This window comes from Triticum urartu, chromosome 1, assembly GCF_003073215.2.
Source record: "Triticum urartu cultivar G1812 chromosome 1, Tu2.1, whole genome shotgun sequence".
Classification (NCBI taxonomy): domain Eukaryota; kingdom Viridiplantae; phylum Streptophyta; class Magnoliopsida; order Poales; family Poaceae; genus Triticum; species Triticum urartu.
In genome coordinates this window covers 255730489-255751186 of record NC_053022.1, presented here as the reverse complement: position 1 = coordinate 255751186, position 20698 = coordinate 255730489, and the positions used below count along the sequence as shown (strand labels likewise).

Sequence of the window (20698 nt, the reverse complement as noted above, 5' to 3'; positions counted from 1 at the left end):
TGCTACAGTTGCTCTTATAAATCCCACTCTCATTTCTGGCCCAACCCCTTAAAAATTGTCTCAGGTGCCGAATCTTGTTCTGCCAACGCTCCATATTGGTTCTACCCGCGATGGGCCTCGCCCATTCCCTCGCGGTCATTTCTAAAAAAACTTATTTTTCGAACCAACTTAGTTCGAACAAGAAGTTATTCTTATTGCCAATATGTGTTGCTTCACCGGAGTTAACTAACAGGGGCGTGTGGTCGGAGATTCCCCTCTGCATCGCATGCACCGATACCAGAGGGTATTTCTGTTCCCATTCCACAGTTGCGAGCACCCTGTCAAACTTCTCATACGTAGGAATGGGAAGAGAATTTGCCCAAGTAAATTGTCTACCCGTGAGCTCTATCTCCCTGAGGTTGAGACTTTTAATGATTATATTAAACATAAAGGACTACCGCCCATCAAAATGATCATTATTCTTTTCTTCTTTCCTACTAATGATGTTGAAGTCACCTCCCACTAGTATTGGTAACTCCTCATCCCCGCAAATCCTAACCAGATCTGCAAGAAAATCAGATTTATACTCGGGTTGGACAGCACCATATACCGCCACTAAGGCCCATCGGAATCCATCCAACTTAGACCTTACCCGGAATTTAACCATATAGTCTCCTCTTACGACGTTAATAACCTCGAGTGTTTCACACTTCACCCCTAATAGAATCCCACCCGACTGTCCTCTGGGTGGTAGGCAGTGCCAGTCAAAATCAATGCCACCCGTAAGCGAAAGAAATTGTGAAGTGAAGTTATCTCTACCAGTTTCAAGTAGTGCGATGAAATCTAGTTTATCTTCTATGGCTGATTCAGTCAGGAATCGTTTCTTAGCCAAGTCTGCTAGACCTCTACTATTCCAAAAGATTTCTTTCATACTTCATCGTGGAATTTTTCTTGAGCTTGACTCGCCCACTTCTGCGGACCGCCGACACTGGATATATCTTCCTCTTCGAGAAACGTTTAGGTTTATCCAGTATCAACCCCGTGCCCCCGCTATTATTGGTCGGTTGTACTCCGCCACTAGAGGCGAGAAGCCAACAGGTCCCTCGGCCCCTTCGTCTCCAGCCTCTCCTTCGGCATCCGAAGTAGGCATCATTTCGTCACAGAATTTCTCTAGCAGACAAATACCCATGCTATTAATGTCAGTATCATACATAGGTTTAACAGCCGCTAATGCTCGGATTAACTTTGAAGCTCTCTCAGTCTGTAAGTCTAAAATGTCATTAACTAATTTAGCAATTTCTTTACAGGAAAATATATGTGAATTGCATACACCCACAATAAGGTCGGACTAAAATCCATCATAAGTCGTTTTCCCTACCAACAGGGACTCGAAAAACAACCTATGAAAAAGTATTCCGAAACTAGATGGGCTTGTCCAAAAGCAAGATGGCGTGACACCTATGGAAGGCTAATACACCAACGGCCATCGAGCTAGCCGATAAGCACGCCGATAGCGGCCACATGCCAGAAACTTTGCGGACAAGTGACTGTATACCTAGTGCCTTTTTTATTATATGCCGAGTATTTATTGTACGCTGAGATTTTTTTAGTGACACACTCGGCTTATTTACGTGTAACCCGATGGTTATCTTATTGCCGTGAGTTCTTCGTTTAATTCCCGGTTTATATTAATAAGCCGAGAACCCATATTTTGACGTACTCGAAGATACATGACAGCGTGTGATTTTTCTGTAGTGCACCGAATTTATACAATACGTAATTTATATCTAAGATATATACACACCGACATAGCCCAGGCTGGCTACGTGATTCTTACATAATATATTTACATGCTTCCCAGTTCTGAAAGAGACAACATTAGATTTTGCTTCACTTACATAAAACGTACAAAGCCTCAACTACCATTTGGTTGTCATTTGCAGCTAGTTGTTCATTTCACATTGTGTTTCTTTGCTAACCTTCGGATCTCTTTGACCGACTTTGAATCTAGGGGCCGGAACATAGTCTTCTGTGCCTTCTCCTGTATCAAATAACAATAGATTTTAATAATGTCACGTACGTAGTATTGCTCATGGGCTAACTATATACTCCCTCCATTCTGAATTACTTCTTTTAGATTTGTCTAGATACGAAGGTATCTAGCACTAAAATGAGTCAGTCTAGATACATCCGTATCTAGACAAATCCAAAACAAGTAATTCGGAACGGAGGAAGTAGAAAATAAGATAATGAATATGACCTTCCTTTTGGAGCGGCACGGGACTCCACAAGCTCTCCGGATATTTCTCCACTTATCCTGAAACAAGAAACAACATGTTATATGAATTAATATTTTTAGTCAACTTTTTTTTTGATAAACTATATTTTTAGTCAACTTTAATAAAGCATCATCAATAATATACTCTCTCCGTCTCATAATATAAGAGTGTTTTTGGCATTACACTAATGTAAAAACCGCTTTTATATTATGGGACAGGGGGAGTAGACAAAATCGACTATGTAGGGTTGCCATATCACTAAGAACCATCGCTATTAATTACTAATGAATTTGGATCGGCTATAATGTTGAATTTTATGTTAGGGCACTTCCAGTGTTTGCCTATTACCATTACTTTATAGACAAAATATTGAGGTGGCATTTCATTTAAGAAGAAAGTGAGAAGAGTTGTATATGAGCAAGGCTAATAAGACTATTATGTCATCAAGAGTCGTCATCATTAATTACTAATATAGTGTCCCCACAATTTTTCCCTAATATAGTGGACTTTTCTTTTTCTTATAGGGAACTTGTATTAATAGAGTTGGCTATTACGTTAGTCCTTTTTTTTTACTTTCTATCCTTTCTTTTCCTCTTGTTTGCTCGTTGTACCTAGGAGCATGTGTAGAGATTGATCCTTGCATGAGAGTCAATTCTTCTCTCTCTCTCTCTCTCTCTCTCTCTCTCTCTCTCTCTCTCTTCTTGACATAGGCGAAAGATGTTATGGAAGAAGCCTTATAGCTCCTTAATAGTATTATACTTGCTATGTTTGTGGGAAAGGCAACTCTTAACACATATCCCTACACAATGAAATTAATTCTCTGATTCTATGTGGTTTCTCTTCGTCTTCCTTTCTTTCTTTCCCTTCTTTTCATTACCAGGCAACAATGTTGAGATGAAAACATAAACTCTAAACAGATTAAATGCAACATCACTTAGATACAATTTCTAAGAGATAATGGATTGGGGTGGTTGTCTTTAAAAAATATATTTCACCACCTACGATGACACATTAAGAGCAAATGAATTGGGAGTGTCCTTAGTCATTCTTCTCAACCTTGTTCAATAATTCGTCCGATTAACCAGTTAACTTTCCGATTAATCGCTACTCGTAGTGTCACCAAGTAGCCAATAAACAGATAAATCATCTGATTAATAGATTAACTTGCCAATTAGCCTATTAACCCCTACTCATCACCTAACCGAGCAGCTATCAGTTAACGATTTCCTCAACAATGTTGTTCACTTTCCTTTACATTTACTCTTTGTGTCTAGGAACATCTGGAAAGGTCGAATCTTGCATGAGAGCCCACTCCTTTCATTTTTTTCTCTTTCACATAGACAAAAGTGTCACGTAAGCAAGTTTATATTCCCTTAGCATACATACCTTGAGATGTGTTGGCTTTCGAACTGATGATGAGAAGTAATGACGCTTCACCTTAGTCCATCGCCCTTCACCATATCTCCTAACACCCCTAATCAGCTTCTTCACTTCTTCACGTGTCCAGTGTTCATTGTTTTTTCGACTGTGCAATTTCTTGCCTCTACTTTCCGAAGGAAATATCCTCCTCTTGCGAGGACCTTGTGGGGCACACCTCCCATTTTTGTTTAATATGAATTCTAAACACCAAACATTCATGCATTAGCTTGAGAATATACAAAAATGTATCTGTTCACATGTGTATAGATAAGATGGAACAATCAGACATGGTACCTCCCAAATATTGCTGGTGGCACTGCCCATCTTCGGGCTCTTGTGCAAATTTGTTGATTTCCATGTCATCATCGCCATACACATAACTGAAGTACTCTTCCACCTATCATGAATAAGAATAAAAATATCTTGATTTTTGGTTGTGCTGACGCAGATGGTTGGATGCTTTGCAGGAGTGTGGTGCCAGATAGATTTCAAATGCGAAACGCCGTGTGTCTGTCTCCCCATTTGTTTGTGGCCTCGGCAGATGATGGGCTTAGTTGATGTCTTAGGCCATGTTCGGAGTCACTCCAACTTCTAAAAATACGAGGAGCTCGAGCATCTCTTTCCCAGCTCCATGCCTTGTGACTCCAACTCCAGGAGCGGAGTGGTGGAGTGGCGAGTCTCCGAACAGGACCTTAGTGTAATGTTCACTACTCTTGGTTTGTAGGATGGGAGCTAGCTGATCAAGAATGAAACGTGAGGGCAGAGTAAATGTAGTATATATACTCGTACCTGGCTTGGAGGAGGAATAGTAACAGAAGATGGAAGCCAATCAAGCGGATCCGCCAAGATGGCCTCCCAAATCTCCACTTGGTCCGCTGGCTTCATTGTGTGTATGGATCTGCAGCAGCAGATGACATGAGCACAAAGTCAGGACTCACGACTAAAAACATTAGCAAATACTTCCTTCGTTTCTAAATATTTGTCTTTCTAGAGATTTCAACAAGTGACTACATACAAAACTAAATGAGTGAATCTATACTTTAAAATATGTCTATATACATCCATATGTGGTAATTTATTTGAAACTCTAAAAAGACAAATATTTAGGAACGAAGGGAGTAACAAGCAGACTAGCTATAACTTGGTGCTAGAGGTAGCTCATGAATGAATGAACTAATCGGCCATGAGAGGGCGTGTTGCACTTGATCGATGATGACTAGATCATGCAGAGATCTGCAGAAATCATACACACGTATATGCGTGCTAGCGCTCGTATACTACAACCTACGCACATGCATGCAGAGTTCTCAAACCAAGGCCGCGCTTGGGACATCGGTTAGATTTTCCACCTGTAGACAGTTACCGCTGTACGTATATTACTGGACGGACGCCAGTAAAATACACCCCCCGTATCTTTTCCCCGTCCGATCGCGGAGTGTAACCAAGCCGTGAACTGCGGAGTGTCAACACCACGCCCAGCGCTCTCTGGCGAGCAGCACCTCCTGCCCGTCCACTACTCCACCACCAGCAGTGCCACCCGATCGCACACGACTGCCAAGAAGGACGCCGCGACGTACGGGCACGCTGGCCGCCCGCGCCACCCAAGGCAAGGCAGGAGAGAGTCGCACACCGCAGGCGTCTCCGACGGGAGGAGCTCCCGCAGCGTCTGGGACACCACACCACGCCCCTTCCAACAGGGAGAAGCACTTGGTGTCCAAGCCGGCCCGACACGGCGTCGAAGCCGCCGGAGAGGCGGTGATGGCAGCCACGGAGGCGCGCAGGTTGGCAGAAACCGTGCGTGGAGCGGAGGCCAGTCTCAACGCTGGACTAAGACTCGCTCGCCACGCGCTCCGGACAGAAATATGTTTCAATCCATATTAAACGATGAACCAAGCGCGCCCTGGGGTTACCCGGCCAGTGGAGAGGGGTGGTGCGCGTGCTGTAGTTCGGCAACAGGAGACGAGGGATGCGATGGAGAACCGTCCAGCACGGCCGGTGTCGTCGAGGCAGGGGCGCCGGGCGCGGACAGGAGGAAGAAGAACAGAAGCACTTAAGTGGTGGAGTACCTAGCTAGCTCCAGCGCGTGTTCTTTACTTGCATCTCTATTATTAAAGAAAGAGTTGATATAGTCGTCTTCCTTTTTTTCTGGTCTTTTCGTCCTCATGGTCCCATCCCTTTTACTTTTCTGTTGAATTTTCTTAACCCAATCAATTTTTGCATAAAATAAAAACCAATATAAATCTCTACTATTAACGGGTTTTAAAGCGGAGTTAGTAGAGTCGATTCCCCTCATTCCTGATCTTTTCCTCCCCCACGTTCCCATTTCTTTTCCCCTATTATTAAAGGTGGATGTAAGTTATATGTCGGACAATATTGATACTCCGGGTTTGGGAGGTTTTCTTATTTTCAGCTAAAGTTTGACATATAAATTTAACTAATAAAATATAAATTATGTGCCACAAAGATTATGCTGTCGGAAAGCTCTTTCGTATACAAGTTAAATAAGTGGTCAAAATCTAAGCCAAAATATGGAAGGGCCCAATAAAAACCACGATAGTATTATTTAATTAAGTTGAAATCCCTGCTCTCGGCTGCTCGCGTGGGGGTACATTCTTCATGTCGTTCTCAACCAGCCAAAGGACCCACGAAGTCTTTTTTTTTTGCCCCCTGCCTTTTCTTTTCTTATGGAATCTAAAGTTGTGGGTTCTTGCAAACATGTATGCTATAGCAACGATCAACACATGGTGTGAATTCATGGGTATTATCATATTTCTTCTGGACTCTCAGTACAAACACTACAAACTTTACGTTAAATGAAAAAAAAACTATCATGATGAACATCTTTTTAGAAGATAAACTCTTCATTAAAAATGTATTAACAAGTTAACTACTAATAGTTAGAAGTTTGAAATCATGATCTAGTTCTGACGGATGTAATTAATCCTACTTAGAAATAGATGGATGATTGTCACATCAATGATGTCACATAATGACTTGAGTTATTGACTATGACTAGATTCCACTTAGCTTGTTGGAAGTTTGGTATCAAATCAGAAACATAAAGCACGCACGTAACGGCGTCACGAACTTTTCAATCTAGTTTCACAATTATTATTATTTGCTTTACAACTTAAAAGTGGCCGGATATATATATGCGCTGACATAAAGATGTAACGATTTGGTCGTGGAATAAATCTTAGTGAATCATCTATCTTTCCATAGATTTGTGGGCACGGGAACATGGCCACTTCGCTGTCACCAACTCACATCGTCTTGCTCTTTATTCCCGTCACCGTCGTCCTTGTATCTCCCGTCATTTTCTTCGTAGCTAGCTAGGGTGATCCGAGTTCACATTTTAAACAGGACCTTGACCATTGTGATTTTTTATTTATGATATGAAACTATGTTTGTCCAGAATTAATTATGCACTCGTGGTATTATGTTTATGACTGATCTAAGACTTAGTATAGTTTGCAGTTATGGAATTCATTTAGCCTCAGCTTATGGTTCTCGATTGAACTGTGTTGTGTTGTCCTTCCTTCCTTCATGCTTTTTGGTTTGCAATGTTTCATGTATTTCCCCACAAAAAAAAGGTTTTGTGTTTAGCCCCTCGTCTCTTTGCGGTTGGTGTTGCTTTTCGTGTGTGTTGCTTTCCGGGAAGGGAGATCCGTCTTCCTCTGTCGTTCGCTCAAGTGATCGGTCACTTCTCATCGACCCCCTAGCACCTTCGTGGGTCGACGAAAAATGATCGATTACTTAAGGGAACCCCTAGCACCTTCGTGGGCCCTAGCTCGGGAACTTTGTATCTTCTTTTCTTCTATCAATGAATGGTACACAGCCTTTGTATATTTATGAAAAAGATTGGTACAGGTAAGGTAATTAGCATGTACGCGCCGGTGCTCTCTTGGATGGCCGTTGATCGATCCAGCCTTGTTCCGAAACTGCAGGACCGTACGAACGAGGTAGCTACCACTGCAGCAGACGAGAGAAGCCACCTACACGGGTTGGATGGAGTGGGTAAGTGGAGGGCCCGACGGGTGCCTTTATTTATATGCATGGTGCGGCCAAGCAGCTTCCGCGAAGCATCCTCGTGTCCCAAGCATGTGTAGATGCACAGCGGCAGGCCAGGGGCACTACGTCTGCCCTGATTCTGTTTCTCGAAGACGACGAGTCGACGACGACCACGACCACGACGGAGAACCCATTCCTCGTGCGCGCGCGTGTGTGTGGACTGTGGAGATGTGAACTCACTTGAAACCAAGTAGCTGCACCCACATCAGTACTGTATATAATTGACTAACGCTAAGCACGCGAGAATTAGTTAAATTGATAATGATGGGTTGTACGTGTGACGTCACACCAGTACGGCTTCTCAGATGCTTTTGTGTTTTCATGATGTGACACGAAACCTAATTCTATAAGAACGACCGAGTCAACCGTGTGATGTGGTCCATGGAACATTCAACAACAGTTGAAACATGGACTCATTTTACCTAGGTTGGGATCAACTAGCTGCATCCGCGTAAAGCATCTACGCAAATCTAATACTAGCTCCGTCCTATATTACATGGGACGGAGAGATAGGAAACTTCAATCCAATGCATGTTCACCCGCATCTACTCAGACTCAGTTACAAAACCTAATGAGATATAGGTCACATGACATGACAACAGAATAATTCTTATGTCATTTTCCAACCTCTAGGTGGGTCCAAAAAATTGCCGAACTTAAAGTGATGCTACAATCAAAATTAGAGATCCTCACAGCATGAGCTTTTTCTAAGAACCATCCGTCCAACATAAACTTCATTGGTAGCGACGACAACACACGACAACTGTCGATTGCCAAGTAAATGGTACGGCACCGCTCACCGTCTATGACTGAGCAACCTCTTGCTTTGACTCCCCAGGGACAAGTCCGCGTATCTTCACATCATAAAATACTTCCTCCACCCTTCTCAAATCATACTTCATCCCTGCAAACACAAGTACAAAAACAGAGGGGGAAACACAGCTGAATCAATACAGATTACAACAACAACAACAAGGCATGGCAAAATATTACGGTAAGCTGAAATAATACTGCCAAAAGCTAGTTGAGTTCTTTTAAAAAGGAACATGTCCAGTGAACCATAAGCTGGGGAACTCACCATCAAATTTCTTACGCAAGAAGTCATTGCGCAGATTCAGCATCCTAAATGAAGCATGCAGATCAGTCAAAAAGCTTAGCACCTTCCGTGGGCAGTCGTAGTCACCCGCCGTGACCCGATTCACTACATATCTAGGCTGTAGACAATTCAGCAAGCAGCCATTAATACAAGTCATAGCTATAGAGCATTACAATTCTATTCAGTACACATCTAGGCTGTAGAAAATTCAGCAAGCAGTCACTCATATCAATATTGGTTGTTGAGCACTTTCGTTTCATTTCATATAAAGGATGTACTCCCTCCGTTAAGTCGGCGACAATTAATATGGATCGGAGTTGTACTAAGTCAGTAACAATTAATATGGATCGGAGGGAGCAGAAGATTCCACAAGCAGCAATTAGTACCACTCACTGGCTGTAGAGAATTGCAATTATATCCACTAAGCATCTATCTAGGCTGTAAAAAAATCAGCAAGCAGTCACTGTACCACTCATTAGCTCTGCAGCATTAGAATTCTTGCTTAACATACATCCAAGGAAATAACCATATAAATAGTAAATTCAAGACTTCAGAATGCAGATGGTATTATGTAAAGTTTGCATTTTGCAGATATGCCCAGCTTGGTCTAATCCATTCATTTACGAAGTGTGCTACACACTAAAGTCCATCTCAAGTTTATATGCTTGACACTTGTACGTAAATCATTCATGAAGAAAAATAGTTCAGTCCGTCTCAGGTTTATATGCTCGACACTTGTACATGAAACATTGATAAAGAATTATACTTCACAGTCCAGCCCAAGTGTAAATTGTTTGTACTTATATGTAGTTGTTTTAGCATGCACTCATAAGTTCATAAGTTCATAAGATACAACATGGATCCGACCTTAATACCAACCAAAAATTTGAAGTCAATCTCCATATTCTAATTTATTGGCTTTGGTTCTTTAGCTTTCTACATTCCAATAAAGGGGTATATATAGTATAGGTATATCCTATTCCTGAACACTCACATGTTGAAAACAATCTACATATTATAATGCATTGACTTCGGCTCTTCAACCTTCTAGTATTTATATAGTACTTATGTCTTACAAATCTTATAAAGAAACAAGTCGGTGATGATGGACCATTCAACTTCTGTAATACCAACCAACCGCCTTGGTACGAACGACTGAGAATGAGAAGTGGTTGCTCACTAGTCACTACCCACCTAATTCTGTTTCATAAAACACCCCAATCTACCATGAGTTTTGCAGATTTTAATAAAGTAATTAGCTTGTAAACTTAAAGTATGGTTATCCTTCATCCCATAGCAAAGCATGAGTTTCTTGCTAGTATGTAATAGAAGTACAAGTTTAACGAGATTTCTCTCTCATGGTCGACCATTTCGCGTTGTTGATCCGACCGAGGAACCACATGCCCATCAACACCCCCTCAGGAGATATCTACGCCGCAGACCCCATCCACGACCTGTACTAAAATCACTAATCCCATGATCATATTTCTCCCCTGCACCCACGATCTGTTTATTTTGTTGGCAAAAGATTCCTGCATTATGTTAAGAGCTCGATGCATGGGGCTAAACAAGCCACAAAGAAGAGGAGAACCTGGAAACCTAAGACAAACACAAAAGAAACAAAGGTTAAAGGGCTGCCCTACAAGGATACGTGCACATACGGGTCCTTACGAACCATCCAGAATGCCACGCAAACCAGAGCTTCACCGCTGACTGGAATAGGGTTCACCATAGGAAAAACCAGAGCTTCACCCTGACTGGAACAGGGTTCACCATAGGCAAAACCAGAGCTTCAATCGCCACCAGCTTCACAGAAAAGCAGCCAGACCAAGGGCCTCTCTCGGAACCGCAGAGGAACCAGAGGTTGAGGAAGTTACTGACGCCCTTGAATCTGGGGAGCCGCATGCGCCAGGCAACAAAGCTGCACCACAAGAATGGTAGAAGGTCCCCAACCAGGAGGCCAAGCAGCCATCGACCATACCGCAGAGTCGTCAATCCCATAACCACATTGCAGGCGTCCAAAGGGGAGGTTGAAAAAGGAAACACCAACCGAGAGGCAAGATCAATGAAGAAGACCAGTCTCACACCCATGCAAGAGTAGATAAAGAAAACCATCACCGGCAAGAAATGGAGCAGACACCAAGATACAGAAGGAACACTTCATCAGCTCCAAACGGACACGCTTGAGCTCCATGGAGAACGGAGATGAAGCAGCACACATAGGGCGCTCCACAGCGGCTGAGCAGGGACAATGCGGTGGTGGACATCGCTGGCGGTTGTGCAACCAGAAAGACACTGAACCAGGGTCAGCGACAACGTGGCTCACTATGGCGGAACAGGCACAGGCAAAGAAGAGCATTAGGGGCATGGAGTGTGGGGACATGCGAGCGCTGAATAAGAAGCTAGGCCCACAGGCTTAAGAAGGATGACTGGGGCGGTGGTGAACTGCGGAGGAGGTGGTTGGAGAAGGGCAGAGCGGCGAAAGTGGTGGTTGGGGCAGTGTCGGTCAGCGGATCTGGTGGTACTGCAGCAGTGGATTTTGGCGATAGCAGTGACTCCGACCAAAAAAGGACAAGGAAGCGTGTCCGGCTGTACTCGATGATCGTCATTGGAAAAACTAATTTTCTTTTTTTTAATTACACGCGCCTAAATGTATTTACATACTAGAATTTGAAAATCTCACAAACATCTGGGCCTGAAGCCCACAACTGGCACAATACACTTCCAAATAAACAAAACCACAATGTGCTCTACCACCCTCATTACTTAGGTTGAAACTTGTAGTCTAGAGCTAAAAAGTATCACGCTTCAGCATTGCTCTGTACCATCACAAAGACCACTCAAGTTGGAAAATGGGTATCGATGTGTCACTGTCATGTGGCCCCAGGTATCATTTCTCAGGTTTACATCTTTGAGATGGTACAAAACAATTTGTTTTCTAATTTCAAACATACCTCGAAACCAGAATACACTTGAGACCAAATCACTTGAAAGGACCAAGTCTTTCTTCATTATGACCAATTTTTCATCAATCTGTAGATATAGAATTGCATTTCTGCTGCACTGTATGTTGTGGACTAGCACCAAGGAGTATGAATTGAGGGAGATCAGGGATCTTTTAGGCAATAGAATTGTATTGGCAAAGATGGGATAAAGGAGTCTAATTTATCGGCAGTTCATACCGTGTTAGCAAATCATGTATCTCTGTTTGAGATAAGCAAGAAGAATCAATCCATTCTCTCCGAATTATTCTATCATCTCAACCCTATGCCCTATTTCTCCAACCCACCACATCTGGTTCTCTCTCTTCAGCATGGCAGTTATCCATTGTGATCAAGGTTAATGGTACAGAGATTAGACTGTTGTTAACAAGTGTATGCAAGTTTTCTGCAAACCCTTTAGAAATAGATAAGACAGCACCAAAGAATTTTAAATATTACACCCTTCGTTCACAAATATAAGATGCTCTGGATATTTCAGTATGGTCTACATACGGACTGAAATGAGTGAACAAACACACTAAAACGTGTCTATATACATCCGATTCAGAAAAAAGTTGGAACATCTTATATTTGTGAACGGAGGGAGTATTATTTTAGAGTCAGTAGCCATTGTTGATAGCTATAGAATTATATTGTATGACTAAAAATTTATGTTTCACATAAAAAAAAAGTGAATACTGTGGAATTGAGAAGGGTAGGTACATGTCTCACATCCGTCTTGCAAAACAAACTATCTCCACAAGTACATCAAAAGGTTTCTTAGACGTCAATATTATAACGCAACAATTACTTTTTTAACATGGTTTGTTCAGTCCTCGGATATTCTAATGAAAGTTATAGGCAGTGTCTACTAAAATCACAAATCACAAAACAGAGAAAAACAAGAAATTCTCACAAAAAAGCAAAAGATGACCCTCTTTTAATTAGCAAAGTATGACCGGTCTATTTTTGTAATTGTACCTATACATCATCCAACCATTGTCAAATCCATATTCTGGTTAGTCATAAACATTATATCCTCGTGATGGGAAAAAAAATGCAATCCTTCTGTCATCATCGAATGCACGGCCACCAATCTGCTATCACATGTGCATGCATCCATCCAGTTGCATGCCCACTGTGATTGGGAACACAAGACCAGGCATCCAGCTCCCTTGTGTACCAGGCCTTGTGAGGAGGACACAGTACTAGCCACACTCGTGTTTTCCAGGCTTAGCAGATAAATAAGCATGCAATGAGCGATCCAGGTAGCAGCGCAACTGCGAATGTAGCAAGTCCAGCTCTCGATCCTATCGTGAGCACAACTGGCCAGGTAATCCAGAGTAGAGCAGGAATTATGTGTGAGACGGAGAGAGAACTTATCAAATACTCTGAGGCTTGGAGTACCTCCGTTGCACCGGCACATGTTCGCATGTCTAAAGGTCATCAAAAATTACAAAAAAAAAGACCACAACCAAACAATACATGCATCTGTCACAGTTTTTAAGTGGTCCTCATATCATCGATATGGTTGTGGTGCCCCTCCAGTCCAAGCCATTTTGTCGTCATGATATGGAGCATGAACCTTCTCCTGTCCTATGGAAAGAAGACCATACTGGAGCATGAGAGGGCAAACAAACAAGGGGTGCGGGAGGGGAAAAGCGGGCATGAACCTTCTCCCGTCCCATGGAAAGAGAGAGAGAGAGAGAGAGTACCGTGCAGACAAAGAAGGGATGGACCTAATGAGAAGAAAGAGAGGCGGCACACCTGGGAGCAGGAATGAGATTAACGTAGACATGATGCAACCTAGATTTTCTTAACTCATAGCTAAAGGCAATGTGGGCGGTAGAACCATGTTTGAGGGAAACTATGAGTTATTCTACAATGGTATATAATTATATATATATATAAGCGATACTGCAAATTTAGCCACAGCCGCACTATCAATTATGTGTGCAGGAAGAGAAAATGCATATAGGCATCACTTACTTTGTAATAAGAATAAAAAATGCTGTGTACGCATATGAAAATAGATAGTACACTGAGTGCATATAATACAAACAATCTAAAAAGAGAATATTTATTTAGTTGTGAAAATTTAGACTACATACATTGATACACGTTTAGGATCAACCAATAATACAATATCAGTTGAGGTGAGTAATTCCTAGATTCTTTTTTAGTTCATTATAGATCAACAGTATTTTTTATGAATCAATACTAGAACTAATGAAAACTTAGGTATACTTGCAATATCTCTTATTGCATGGCAAATTTTAACATGCTCCCTCTTACCCCCTCTTTTTACATGTGAGGTAAGAAGGTAAGAAATAAGCAGACCACTAATTAATAAGATCACGGATCAGATCTATTATATACTCTTGCCTCTCATGTGAAAAGAGAGGGTAAGAGGGAGCATGTTAAAACTGCTCTGCATGCATAGCTTCGACGAGGAGAGTGGTTGACATAAAATCTTGAAAACAGAATTTTAGCTGGCTGTATGTGAAAATTGAAACCAAGTATACTATACACTTAAGGATCAATCAATAGTGTACAATCAATTAAAGTAGCGATTCGACCCTTATACATTGTTGGAGAGAAATAACTCTTTACCATCAACTAAAGCTTTAACGCCTAATTGTAACTTGCCTAAATCAAAGGATGTGCATACATACTATGATGCACTTATATAAACTCTAATGCAGTTTGTATAATACTTTATTCTGCTTGGCATGTTAGAATTTACCTGTCTAAATTTATTGGATTCTCTAGGATTATTTATAGAAAAGAAAACACTATTGGTAGAATGGTAGTTATAATAATTACGAGAAGAGAATATCTTAATGATATGCCATAAAGCATGAACTAACATCCGTGCTATGAAAACTGAAATAGGAATGAGGAAGAGAAACATACTGTAAGTGAAGACGATTGCCATTTATAATGGCTCTATGAATATGAATATGTTTGCTACTGAAACATGCCTATTGACTAGTAATCTTTAGAATGGAAATAGTTATGAAGCCCAGCATATTGCCAATTCAAAAGGAGGCATAGTCATATGAATGTGGTGTTTGTAGGGAGATGCCTTGGATATGACGAATACCACAAATCTAAATAACACAAAAAAAAGTACAGAACAAAGGAAAAGTTCTTGACAACGATCTTTCTTTTATAGCAATAGATAGGAATGAATGTTCATTATAGGGGCTAGGATCCAAAAACTAATTCTGCAAAAAAAGATACTGTGTATGTAATCAAATTAATATTGAGTAGTTGATGGGGAACTTACAAAATCATTGGACATGAAGCACAATCCTGCAATACAATCAAGTCCTCATGTGAGTAAGCAATGTCATTTACGTACAGCATTACATAAAACAAAAGCATGCTAAACCTTAAAGCAATTTAGTTGTTTAAAAAAGAGATGCAATAGTTCTGATGTGAATGCTATAATATATGCATATTTGTGCCCAGATAATCAGTATATTTCAATCAAAAGGAGGGTCAAAACTACATTCCCCCTGAACTGTTCTTGAACAAAACATTTAACATGTATGACACTTAAATCTCACAGATAACACCCAATTCACAAAGCAGAGAAGGTAATGCATATAACGAACCGGTCAGGTAGTCTTCAACGTCCAGGCCAAACTCTCCAGAACCCACTGCAAAAGGCCAGGAGCACAACATATTTAACTTCGTAAGCAAGCACACTGGCATTGTATGCTACTTACAAGACAACTAATGCAATAGTTGGCAGAGCCTTCACGTACATCCTAGCTTTTCCTGGGCCTCGGCGTGCGTGAGCAGGCCACCATTCTCGAGCCAGTGCGTGAACGCTAGCATCGACACCACAGACTGTGTCTCACTCTTCCAGTCCCCATGGTACCTAATAAGCAACAAATCCCAATAGATGAGCAATTTCCACATAGCCCAACCTCGGTAACATGGAAAAGGCGCGTAGTTAAGCCATCTCATCACCTGTAGTACTGATCGGGGCACTCTTTGAGGATCTCCGCGAGCTGAGAGTACAGCCCCTTGATCACCTCCACCTGCGCCTTCGCCTTGCCGAGCACATCTGCACGAGGAGAGGAGATAGCTCAGGATTAAGCACTGGGAACCAAAACCCGAACAGAAATGGAAGGAGGAAAAGGGGGCAGCAACCAGATAGGGGGACGGGCTGGTGGATGAGGAGGAGCGCAGCGGAGGCGGCCCGGGAGGCTGACTCGACCTCGGAGACGACGGCGCGGATGCGGTCGCGGAGGGCGGAGGAGCCATCGAGCTGCGCCCGGAAGGACTCGAACTGCGCGTCCATGAAGGCAGGCAACGGCAGCGGCTGGGAGTCGAAGGAAGCGGCGCAAGGAGGGGCGACCGGGGACGAGGAGGAGGAGAGGCGGTGGAGGGGGAGGAAGAAGACACGGCGGGGAGGGAGGAGGCGGAAGGCGGCAGCGGGAGGGGCGAGGAACGCGGCTCGGAGCGCGGCGGCGGAGGCTGCTACCGCTGTTGCTGCGGGTCTCATCGCGGAGCAATGGGTTTTGGGGAAGATTTTAGGGAACTGGGGGGGCCGCCGGGAGGAGCAGGACATGTGTCTCCAGCCCAGGCACGAAAACGTATCTTAGACCAGGCCGTGCAGGGCCTCAAACTTTCTTTTCTTTTTCTTTTCCAAATGGCCTCAGACTTGAAGCATAAGTGCACAGGGCCTAGGGCCTGTTTTGGTAGATGACTAATTTGTTTTTTACGGGATTTTATTTTTTAAAGGAAGGTCATTATGGCTAGTTTTATTGAAATTAAAAAAGCATTACATCATTCATGAGTTTAGTGACCAGACAATTCGAAGGTTCGTCTGTCCAACTAAGCAAAATCTTATTACAGAAGCTATAATTGGCTAACATATGTGCTATCTGATTAGCAGAACAGTAATTAGGTGTCGTTCTCAAATAAAGTAGCTATGTCGACACACTCAGTAAAGATTGCAGAAGCAACATCCCGCCATCTTGTCTCTCCAGTGCAAAACTCAAACACATTAAGTGAGTCAGATTCAACTTTAATTCGAGAAAACCCCAGTTGTTTTGTGAAGTTTCAGCCATCCATGAAAATAACATCTGCAACATGGGGAATGTAAGTGCACCTTACTGCAAGAAACACACATTTTTCATCCCTCAAAAACGATGATATTGCACCACCTCCCTCATCCTCGAAATAGGTTGCATCAACATTAAGTTTGATATGTTTGGGTTCTGACTTGGTCCATCTTTGCTCTTTGTTGGGTGTAGTACTGAGAGTCGACCGTATGAAAATTATTAGCAATTGCTAGTACTGACATCGGCCATCGCATGATTGGTGAATAGAGCTCATTGTGGTGATCTAGCGTCGTATCCACCGAAGGTATCAACAGCCCACCATAGGCACCTACCTTCGATCAAGACTTGTTTTAATAAGTAGTGAAACCGCTAGCTAGAGCAACAAGTGTTCCATGATTATTAACCCCGAGCGATTAACTTGCATCGCCTCTTCTATGATGTCCATCATTCCCAGCCTATTTTGCAACTCCTTAGCCTGCATGCAATCTAATAATAAGTGGCTGGCATCTTCAGTTCCTTGATGACATATGGGGCATGCATCATCAGATCCAATGTGCATGTTTATCAATATGGACTTTAGGAGTGATATTCCATGGAGAATTCACCATCTAAAGATCTGAAATTTACGTGGGATTTTTAGTTTCCAAAGAGCACTCCACACAGCGGGTGATCTAGAGCTACCCTTCTGCACAAATCAGGAATAGGTAATGGGAGAAACGGTCCCTTGCCTAATGTCCCTAGTTTGATTAATAATGTTTGTTTCTTGAGAATTAAATATCACCATGTATCTTACCGAACAAACACATTCCACAACCGTCTCAACACACTGCTCATGGAACCCTAACTTAATCATCATGTCTTTCAGAAAAGTTCCATTCAACCCTGTCATAAGCTTTGTGAATATCTAGATTTACTACATAAAGGTCGAATTGTCCTGCCCTTTTATTCTTAATCTTGTGTACACACTCATAAGCAGTAAAAATATTATTTGAGATCAATGTACCCAGGGCAAAGGCGCTTTGAGTTCATGAGATAATACTAGGGAGGATACTTTCAGACAAAAAAGACAACATATTTTGAGATGATTTTATATAAAACATTGTGTAAGCTTATTGGATGAAATCGTGTTACTCATTCCGGGGTATCTATATTCGGGTATATGACGAGGTGAGCGATTTATTGGGCCGGCCTGTTTTGCGTTTCAACACATCCTGATTCTGGGAACCTTCAAGAAGGTTCCTGACTGGTTCAGGTCTGGTTATTTTTGTTTAGTTTTGTCATGTTTCTTTATGGTTTTCTTCGTTTTTTCTTTTATTTTTTCTCTTTTTGTTTTTTTGTCTTTAGTTTCTTTTATCTTTATCTTTATTTCTTATTTTACATTTTTATAAAATCAAATTTCTCAAAATTTAAATTTATTCCCTTCTTTTCAAAACATGATTGGGAATTTCAAATTGTGTTCGCATTTTAAAAAATTGGGAATTCTGAAAATTGTTATTTTTTTCGAAAAATATTCATGAATTTTAAATTATGTTCATGTTTCTAAAAAAATTGGAATTTTAAAACTGTTCACTTTTTTCCAAGAAATGTTCATTTTTTGATTTATTTAAGGTTAAAATTTCAAATAATTATTCCTTCTTTAAAAACATTAAAATTTTCCATTTTTTTAAAAAAATAGTTCAGATTTTCAAAAAAATTGAAATAATTCAAAAGAATTGGAATTTAAAAAGAAAATCATGTTTAAAAATTTTGTTCTTATTTTTCAAAAAATGTTCACAAATTTTCATCACTGCTTGTAATTCTATATTTTGTTCGTGTAACTCAAAAAGTATTTGGAATTTGAAAAAAGAATCACATTTTCCAAAAAAATATGTTCATGTTTTATAAAATGTGTTCAAAAAATTGAAAAAAATGTACACTATAGTAAGTATGATGTTGCAGTGAATATCCCATTATAGTGCATTTTAAATACAGTTCACGCTGTCATCTGTCGTCGGCAGCCATAAGGTGTACTGCTTCTGCATTATATGAAACTTAGTTCCATTCCTCAAAAAGAAATAGTTTGTATGTAATGGAATCAAAATTGGATTAGAGCATCACAAAACATCATACTAACAAGAGAGGCAGTTGTATGATGCATAAAATGGAGATGAAGGGAGACCTCATCATCACCATGGCCCAACATCTGGCGAGGTTGATTTATCCTTCAACCACTATAAGAGAAAAAATAAAATAAGGGACCATCATAATTTAAACTACAACTAAATGAACTGACACATGTTTAGGCACGTATCTAGCAGTGATTCTTAGATGGAAAGGTCACACCGAATAAATTAGTGAGAAGCGAAATGAGACTGGACTGGATGAAGAGTGAAAGGTAGCAACTCACACGAGATGTGGAGAATAAAAAGGGGGCGGGTGAGGGTACTAGAAGCATTCGCATGAAGAGTTAGTGGGAGCACGTGCATGAAGTGTTAGTGGGAAGTGCTTTTACATGGTGAAGCTACTTGATGATGTGCATAGACTACATGTCAAGATAAATAAGATACTGGGGATGGATCTCTTAGATGTATATGATATATGATATATGATGACTAGTGGAACCGTTGGGTGGTATTATTTATTTTTCCTCCATAATACCTTTTTCTACTGCATTTTTATATGGGACATTTACATTTACCCCCTAACTTTGCCCCGACCTCATCTTTACCCTAAAAACGATGCTCAACTGTACCCCTCTTCCGTCTATGATGCTTATAGAAATACCCCTTCGTTCCCTTTCTGTCTGGTCAAAGTGCTTTGACCGCATTAGTCCGTTATGTTGGACATCGCTGCCCCTCCGTCTTACATGTGGGGCCTACACGCATCTCTCCAACCCCATCTCCTCTCTCTTTTATTATGTTCTCTCTCGCGACAAACTCTAATCCTAGCTCATCGATTTCCCCTACCCCATTGGTTGTTGACTGTGCATCAACTTTTATCAAGTTTAGAAGTGCTATCTCAGAGAAATATCCATAGGGGTTATATGATGCTATTGAAATTAGGTATTGGGACATGGAAAATACTGCTTGGGTGCATGTCCAGTGTGATGATGAGCTAGCTATCATGTTTGGAATATATGCAGAAAGTAAGTCAATAGAAATTGAAATCACACTACTGCATGATGCTGTTAACGCGACACTACAATCAGAGACCCTTTGACGAAACTGTGTGCGATGCATTAATCGTAAACGGTGATGTAAAAAACCGTCAAAAAGATGCAAAACGTTTGTGATGAATGATACATCAAACAAAGTTTAGATTTTAGTTGCGTGTGCAATGAGGGGCATACGGCTGATCTGTACGAACTGTTTGTGATGAGACAGAACAACAGAAATGGACAGCCAGATCAAGGTGTGTGCGATATACGGCATACAGTTCACTCCGATGAACCGTTTGCGATGAGTGAGGTGAACACAAACGATTCCGCGTAACAAGATGTGTGTGATACCCGACAAACAGGTCGGTAATCAGAATTGTGTGCGATCATTATAGACAGCCCATACGGTCTTTTTTTGTGAATTGTGTGCTCATCAGGGCACACAGTTCAACAAACCAACCTATTGGCGATAATGTAGAAGATCTCTATCGAATACATATTACTAACCGTCTGCGATGAGATTGATAGGATAAACAGAGATATATACAGTCTGCTTAATTTATTCCTTCTTCTTCTTGTTGTTCTTGTTGGATGGCCCCGCGACATCATCTTGGCGAGGACGCTTCTTGCCGCTGACTGTTGGCGTTTCATCA

At 41.4% G+C, this 20698-nt stretch overlaps 2 protein-coding genes and 1 long non-coding RNA gene across 3 annotated transcripts; all 3 read right to left on the bottom strand.

Moving 5' to 3' along the window:
* Positions 1-1809: 1809 nt before the first annotated feature.
* On the bottom strand, positions 1810-5755 carry LOC125528743. The gene is made up of 6 exons (XM_048693215.1): positions 5588-5755; positions 4467-4575; positions 3972-4074; positions 3645-3877; positions 2240-2296; positions 1810-2020 (listed from the first exon to the last, which is right to left on the bottom strand). The coding sequence occupies exons 2-6, from the start codon at positions 4560-4562 to the stop codon at positions 1931-1933; spliced, it is 579 nt and encodes a 192-aa protein (XP_048549172.1). The 5' UTR covers positions 4563-4575; positions 5588-5755; the 3' UTR covers positions 1810-1930.
* A 2511-nt stretch (positions 5756-8266) lies between these two features.
* LOC125506106 (translin) lies at positions 8267-16402 on the bottom strand. The gene is made up of 7 exons (XM_048670985.1): positions 15993-16402; positions 15810-15906; positions 15602-15717; positions 15449-15493; positions 15118-15143; positions 8827-8962; positions 8267-8652 (listed from the first exon to the last, which is right to left on the bottom strand). Exons 1-7 carry the CDS (start codon positions 16345-16347, stop codon positions 8552-8554), a joined length of 876 nt encoding a protein of 291 aa, XP_048526942.1. The 5' UTR covers positions 16348-16402; the 3' UTR covers positions 8267-8551.
* On the bottom strand, positions 13201-15111 carry LOC125506118. The gene is made up of 2 exons (XR_007282587.1): positions 13541-15111; positions 13201-13421 (listed from the first exon to the last, which is right to left on the bottom strand). It is a non-coding gene; the product is annotated as an uncharacterized LOC125506118 (long non-coding RNA).
* Positions 16403-20698: the final 4296 nt, after the last annotated feature.

Excerpts from the sequence above, each read along its gene's own strand:
- LOC125528743 (XM_048693215.1), bottom strand. The coding sequence starts at position 4,562 with ATGAAGCCAGCGGACCAAGTGGAGATTTGGGAGGCCATCTTGGCGGAT. Across the intron at positions 3,878-3,971 it reads CCACCAGCAATATTTGGGAG|AATTCATATTAAACAAAAAT; the intron begins GTACCATGTCTG and ends TTTGGTGTTTAG. Across the intron at positions 2,021-2,239 it reads CGTGCCGCTCCAAAAGGAAG|GAGAAGGCACAGAAGACTAT; the intron begins GTCATATTCATT and ends TATTTGATACAG.
- LOC125506106 (XM_048670985.1), bottom strand. The coding sequence starts at position 16,347 with ATGAGACCCGCAGCAACAGCGGTAGCAGCCTCCGCCGCCGCGCTCCGA. Across the intron at positions 15,907-15,992 it reads CCAGCCCGTCCCCCTATCTG|ATGTGCTCGGCAAGGCGAAG; the intron begins GTTGCTGCCCCC and ends CTCCTCGTGCAG. Across the intron at positions 15,718-15,809 it reads TGCCCCGATCAGTACTACAG|GTACCATGGGGACTGGAAGA; the intron begins GTGATGAGATGG and ends GTTGCTTATTAG.